Source organism: Pterocles gutturalis, unplaced genomic scaffold (genome assembly GCF_000699245.1).
Source record: "Pterocles gutturalis isolate BGI_N339 unplaced genomic scaffold, ASM69924v1 Scaffold16494, whole genome shotgun sequence".
Lineage (NCBI taxonomy): Eukaryota > Metazoa > Chordata > Aves > Pterocliformes > Pteroclidae > Pterocles > Pterocles gutturalis.
The window spans coordinates 1-6973 of NW_010136025.1; the positions used below are offsets into that span (position 1 = coordinate 1).

The 6973-nt window shown below is 46.4% G+C and overlaps 1 protein-coding gene across 1 annotated transcript; it reads left to right on the forward strand.

Moving 5' to 3' along the window:
* Positions 1–916: 916 nt before the first annotated feature.
* On the forward strand, positions 917–5686 carry EEF1D (eukaryotic translation elongation factor 1 delta (guanine nucleotide exchange protein); the record flags this gene model as incomplete). The annotated part of the gene is made up of 6 exons (XM_010082150.1): positions 917–985; positions 2126–2222; positions 2484–2587; positions 3256–3504; positions 4449–4643; positions 5589–5686. Coding segments are annotated over 6 exons (753 nt in total), but the record flags the coding sequence as incomplete, so codon positions are not given.
* Positions 5687–6973: the final 1287 nt, after the last annotated feature.

A 6973-nucleotide genomic window follows, 5' to 3' on the forward strand; every position in this document is an offset into this window, starting at 1 on the left:
CATTCCAACCCAAACCGTTCTCTGATTCTGTGACTCTGAATGTTTCAGCGTTTGGCTTTAAATTTGACTCAGGCTTCAAACCACCAAATATTTGCAGTGCTTGCTGCTTAGCTGAATCAGCAGGCTGCTTTTGGAAAAAAAAACCAAAACAAACAAACCGCAAACCCATCTGTGTGTCTCTTTGCAGGTGACACAGCTCCCATGTTGGATCATGAGTCAAAACAAAAATGTTTTTTCAAGGGATGGGGATGGATGTGACTATTACCTGAATTCACTTTTCACTGATTTAACTTAGACCTTGGCCCTGATGGTGTAACTAGAACAGGAAGAGGTCAGGCAATGAGTAAATCTGAGCTTTAATTTTTGTCTTTGGTGTGGTAAGGCTAAGGATGAGCCTGCTGTGGGCTCTGTTCTCGGTGGTCCATGTGAGGATGGAAGCCTGTGCAGGGGTGTCATCAGGGTTTTAGTGCAGATCGATGCTGTGTTGCTTTACTCCTCTCTAGGAGAGATGCATTAGTGGTAATTAGGGACTTTTAATTAAGAGTCTTGGTAACTTTGCGTGTGTTTCTGCATCTGTCAGATTTTATCTAATGAGAGGAAAACCAGCTGATACTGGGCTGTGTACCGCATGTACCTGCGGCACCTCTGATTTTTTACCATCTCAGTCTAGTTCTGCCACCCAGCTGCACAACCTTTCTGCAGGCACTGAGATGTTTAATGAGAAGATGGCAGAGTTCACGGATAAATATTTCCATGCAGGCTTTGTTCGGTGTGAAGTTGGTGTGAGGCTGTATCTCGTTGCTTGATGATTTTTTCCTGCATGTGTTTTGCTTCCTGCACTCTTCCAGCGTGAGTAAAATCCTTTTCTATCTTCCACATTGAACCAAACATCCTCCAAACTTTTTGCCCTTTGCAGCAGAAGACAGTTCCTCGTAGTAAAGAAGCTCCTTCTGCCCGTCCCAAGAGGCAGGCGGGCCGCTCAACTGTAAGTCAACGGGTGCATGGATGGGTTGTGTGATTTGAGAGGACGTTGGAGGGCAAGGAGACCTCTGCCTTGGAGAGATGGACCAAATTCTCCTTCCTTACCATCAGAAACATTGATCCTTCGGCATGTGGTCGTAGCTCACCCTGTATAATAAGATTGGTGTCTAAGGACTGCACATCTCCGCTCATGTTACTGAGCCTGCAAAAGCTGCATCGGAGATCAATTTCACAGCGCTTCTGACATCTGGCCCCTGCCCCTTCTTGGGTGGTTGCAGAAGGGTCTCTTTGACCTTCCTGCTAGGAGAAGCTCGCACTGAGTCTCCCAGGACCAGGCATCTCCCAGATCTGTCTTCCTTGTGCCACATTCTTCATATTAACCCTTGTATTTCCCTCTCTCCATTTTAAACGACTGCTGGAATCTCGGAAGCATGTCAACTACAACTGAGAACGACGTTATAATTATATGCAGGGTGCACTTGAAAGAATAGACATTATTTTCTCTATTTTATGCAGTTATAAAAGACATTTAAAGCGTGAAGGCCTGTTATTTTCTTTGCTGATTTGAATTTTTAGATAAGGACCTCCTTAAAAAAAAAAAGGTCTTTTTTGCTGTTAAATACTTCTGAAGCTGGATGGGTATTATTTCTCCCTCGGGATGTGTTAAACTAGGTTTAAGTTGTTTTGAGAGGAATTAAAGGCTGGAGTGGGGAAAGTGGGAATATAGAAATGCTGGGATCTTTTTTCAGCTTTCACGGTGACTCGCTGCGTGACATTAGACAGGTCTGTGTTCTGTGCCTCGGTTTGTCTGTGAGGGGAGACCAGCTGCCTCATTTAAGGGGCTCAGCATGAAACTTTCAAAACCTTTTGGGTGTTTAGTGGCAGTCTGCAATCTAAGACCGCAAAGAATTTTATCCTTTGCTTATCAGTGCCAGATGAAATTTCTTGAGATATGTTTCATACTTCATTCTGTAGAGCTATTATATTCTTTTTCATAGAACCTTTAGAGAAAATCTCCTTGGTCTTAGATTAGCTCTCAAATTTTTTTCTTCCCTGAAGACATGACTCTGCTTTGTTTCGCTGAACCACAGAGCTTGGGGAATAGATGAACAGATTTGTTTCATCTCCTTTTTCCTTGTTGCAGAGCACGAGCACAACCTCTTCTGGACCTGCTGGTGACCAAAATGAAGTCCTGTCCAGAATTTCTCACCTGGAGGTAGAAAATCAAAACCTTCGCAGTGGTAAGTAGGAGAATCTTCTGGCATGAAAGCAAAGCTGGATGGGGGTCCTGCTTTTGGGGGGTGTATCCTTTACTGACTTTGTCATCAGATGAGCACATGCCAGTGTCCTGATCAGAGATTTGCATGTTTCCCTCTGACTGGGGCAACTGGTGTTTTTCTTAAAGCCACTTTGAACAGAAGCCAATTTGTCCTGATTTGAGAGCTGATGCAGAGCCTACAAGATATAAAGTTCTCTCCCACCCCCATCCCATCTTCCTGCAGTTGTTGCAGACCTTCAGATGGCCATCTTCAAGTTGGAAAGCCGCCTGAATGCTCTGGAAAAGTCATCTACCTCCCACCAGCCCTCACCAGTTCCTCCAACCCAGGTGAGCCTTGGCAAAATGCTGTTCTTGAACACTTCATGGTCACGAAGTGCCAGGTTATTTCAGAAGTCTTCTGGCTGGCTGAAGATGGAGAGATGCTTTGTTGCAGCTTTTCCAGGAGTTTTGGCAGCTTGCATCATTGTCTTTCCCAAAAAGTAGAGAGGAGTGTTCTGCCCTAAGACCAGCAAAGAAGCTACAGTAGAAATTTCAGCTTGGGAGAACTTGATCAATTCTCGTCGTAGGTTGGAATACATGCTACCAGTGGTGCTGGTGGTCTCTGCAGTAACTTACAGAATGCGTGGGCCACTCCTCATGCTAGGGGAAGGTGTTTGGTTGCATTCCCAACTGCTGTCCCACTCTTACAGTCTAGATATCCCAAGCCCTTCGGAAAAGGATCAGCTCTTTGCTACGTGGTGTTTTTTGTTCTAAGTACGGCCATGCTGGGCTGTTTTAAAGGTCCATCTGGTCAAATTTTGATGTCTGATTGTCAAATGTCAAATTTTGATGGCCAATAGGTGATTCTTCATGCAAATCACATGGTGTGGGCCACGTTCACTGTCTTGAGCAATGTAGACTTCTGTTCCTGACCTGCTCCTGAGCACTGCTCTGATTCGGGTTAATTTTCTTCCCTTTTTCTTTCACGCAAACTTGAACACGTCACCCCATCGAAGAAGGTGGAACCATTCAGCGTTCCCTCCAAGAAAGTGGAGCTCCCATCTGCTTCACCGGCAAAGAAAGTTGAGCCAGCTGCTGGAGAGGATGATGACGATGATGACATTGACCTTTTTGGTAGTGACGATGAAGAGGAAGACCAAGAAGCTGCCAAAGTCCGGGAGGAGAGGCTGCGTCAGTACGCAGAGAAGAAGGCCAAGAAACCGGGTCTTATTGCCAAGTCTTCTATCCTTCTGGATGTGAAACCAGTGAGTAACTGAAGTGGGGGGGCTCCTGAGTCAGTACGTATTGTGCTGCAAGAGGGTGTAAATCATCTCACTTGCACATCCAAGTGGATTGGTGAAGATAGGACCTGCAGATGGAACCTGACCGATGGGGAGGCACTCTTGATCAGGGAGTGGAGGGATAGGATGAAGGGGAATGGTTTTAAGCTGAAAGAGGGGAGATACAGATTAGACATTAGGAAGAAATTCCTCACTGTGAGGGTGGTGAGACATTGGACCAAGAAGCTGTGGATGCCCCATCCCTGGAGGTGTTCAAGGCCAGGCTGGATGAGGCTTTGGGCAACCTGGGCTAGTGGGAGATGTCCCTGCCCATGGCAGGGGGGTTGGAACTTGACAATCTTTAAGGTCCCTTCCAACCCAAACCATTCTGTGATTTCCAACCAAGGGGTCAGAGCGAGGTGGGATATTCCAACTGGGATCCGTAGCTTTTGCGCTGCTGCCCTGTTCCTTGCACCATGACAAGTGCAGGCTGTTATCTGAGGTTCCGCTGACCAGGACCAGCCCTTTTCTTTGAAGAAAAAGCAGATAATAAACACCCCAAGTTAGGAATAAATCTGTCTTTGTAAAATTGTTACGGTAGAACAAAAATTTCAGGCTGGGTGGTGCTCAGAGAGATGCTCTTGGTAAAAATCACTTTAAAGCAAGCCCTCCAAAGCAGTTGTGTTGCTGCAGGAAGAATCCTCCTCGCATCTGCGGTGCCTCTAGGTAGAATCAAAACAACATGCTGCAAAGTCAGATTTTAGCTTGGCTTAACCCATCAGCTAATTCTGGTGAAAACCAGAAAGAAAGAGCAACTTGGATCATCTGAAATCTCCTGAGAGGTGTTGTGTTTAAGTCACTGGGTACCTCTTGGGGCCTAATGGTGATTTCTAGGAAAACACTAAAATTCGTACTTCATGCTTTTCCAGTGGGATGATGAAACTGACATGGTGAAGATGGAGGAATGTGTCCGGTCCATCCAAATGGATGGGCTGGTGTGGGGAGCCTCCAAATTGGTCCCAGTAGGTTACGGTATTAAAAAGCTCCAAATCCAGTGCGTAGTGGAGGATGACAAAGTTGGAACAGACATCCTGGAGGAGGAGATCACCAAGTTTGAAGACTACGTAAGTTGTTTTTTTTTCAACAAGCTGCGTAATGCTGGGTGATGCCTGACCTGTGGGATCATTTTTAACTAAGTTTCATTTGCAGATTTTGGCAAAATTGGACTTTTTTAAAAGAAAACCACATGGAATTCATGGTGTCTGCCTGCTGAGACACTTGTATATTTAAATATTTTTTTTTAAGGTTTAAGGCTGGCTGATGCAGATGTCTTGCAGATATTTAGTAGAACCATTTTACCGGCTCTTGCTGCTCATCCAGCCCCATCCTGTCTCCCAAACGAGCAGGCACTGTGCCGAAAACTGCACAATTAGATTCAGTTTTGAATCGATTTCTAGAAGTTTAATGAGTTCTTCTGCTTGAAATTCAGGAAATTGCTTTGAGTTCTTTAAACTTTTCAGTTTGGATTGCATTCATGTTGAGTACATTTTTTTTTATAGCTTGAACAGAGTTTATTAAATATTTAAAGCTATAAATATCATTTTTCTCAGTGTATCACGTTGCTGTGGATTTCATTTGATGGACAACTTTTTAATGTTACTTTTTTCAGATTTAACTGCTCACTCCGAAGGAGACTTTTTGGTTTTTGTCAGTTTACATCACCAATGCAGTTCATTGGTGCAATAATTATTTACAACTAGGTGAAAAATTTACTCTAAACAGTTTCTCAAAGTGAGTTCTTGGTTTCGTAAGAGCTTTGTGTCATGTTCTTTTTACTAGAGTCTAAAGCCAAATAAGAATTATAGCAGGGAAACTTATTTTCTTATCCTCAGTGGGAAAAATAATTCTATAGTTTTTATTCTTACTATTCCTCAGCATGGGGAGGGTGTCCCTGCCCACGGCAGGGGGTTTGGAACTCGATGATCTTTAAGGTGCCTTCCAACCCAAACCATGATTCTATGTCTGAAAACACCTTAGTGACCTCCCTGCTGGTTTTTGTTCCGTTGCAGGTGCAGAGTGTTGACATTGCTGCTTTCAACAAGATCTAGAAGCAAAACGGTATCCCCCATGAAACTGTAACGAATAAAGATCAAGATTGGGAGTGCAACTTCTCTGGAGTGATTTGTTGGGAGACTTTGGCATATTTATTTCCCTTCATAAAAAGAAAGGCTTTGAGATGGGAGTGACCTTCAGCTTCTGTGTTGGAATGATCTGAGTAGCCTGAGCTAAGGGTGTTTGCAGGCAGCTTTCCCCTGATAAGTCAGTCTCTATTTAAAACAAACAAAAGGAAACCCAAACAAAAACCCAACAAAAAACCCAAACAACCCAAAACCCAACAAAAAATGCCCACACAAACAAAAAACCCAACCTAAAACAAAAGCAAAAAAACCCCCACCCCAACCCAGTATGAATCACCACGAAACATTTGAGAATTGCTGATTTGAGGCTGATTTTCTCCCTGTTTTCCCCTTGCTGCTCTTGATGTCCTCTGTGGGTCACTTCAGCTGCTCCTTTGGCTTGTTAGGAGCCAGGGCCAGGTGTGGGGTGGCCTGTGGACAGGGGAGGTGACATTTCTGTCCCAGTGCCAGAGTCCAAGGTCCAGGTGCAAGTGCCAACATGGAGCCAAGCAGGAAGAGCTGCAGGTTTGCGTTGCAAACGCTGGACGAAGCCACAGCAGCCTCCGTGCACGGTGTCACTTGCCTGGTGGCAGTGGGGCCAGTGGTTTGTCACACCTGGTGGGTGGCATGTCCCCTGGATGCTGCCAGCCCTAGTGCCCTGTGTCCCTTGTGCCATCCTTCCCCGTGTCCTGTGTCCTCTCCCTGCCATGGCCCATGTCCCCTGTGTCCTCCACTGTGCTGTGTGTCACTTAAGCCACCAGTGTCTCATATGCCTTCTGTCCCATGTGCCCTGTGGTGGCAATGCCAGGTATCCTGTGTCCCTGGGGCTGCCTGTTGTCCCATGTGCCCAGTGTACTGGGTACCCAGTGTCCCATGTGTCTGGAGCTGGGGGTGCCTGGTGTCCCATGTGCTGTCACCCCCATAGTCCCTGGTGTCCCGGGTGCAGTGTCCCATAGGTCTGCTCCTGTGTGCTGCCATCCCTATCTCCTGCGTCCCCTGTGTGCTTCCATTCCTCTGTGTCCCGTGTCCCCCATGTGCTGCAATCCCTGGTGTCCCATGTCCCCCATGTGCTGCCATCTCTGGTGTGCCGTGTCCCCTGCGTGCTGCCATCCCTAATGTCCTGTGTCCCGTAGTGTCCTGTGTCCCCCCGTGTGCTGCCATCCCACAGTGTCCCATGTCCCCCGCGTGCTGCCATCCCTGGTGTCCCGTAGTGTCCTGGTGTCCTGTGCCCGGTGTCCCGTGTGCTCCCACCCCTCAGTCCCCTGCGCGCTGCCACC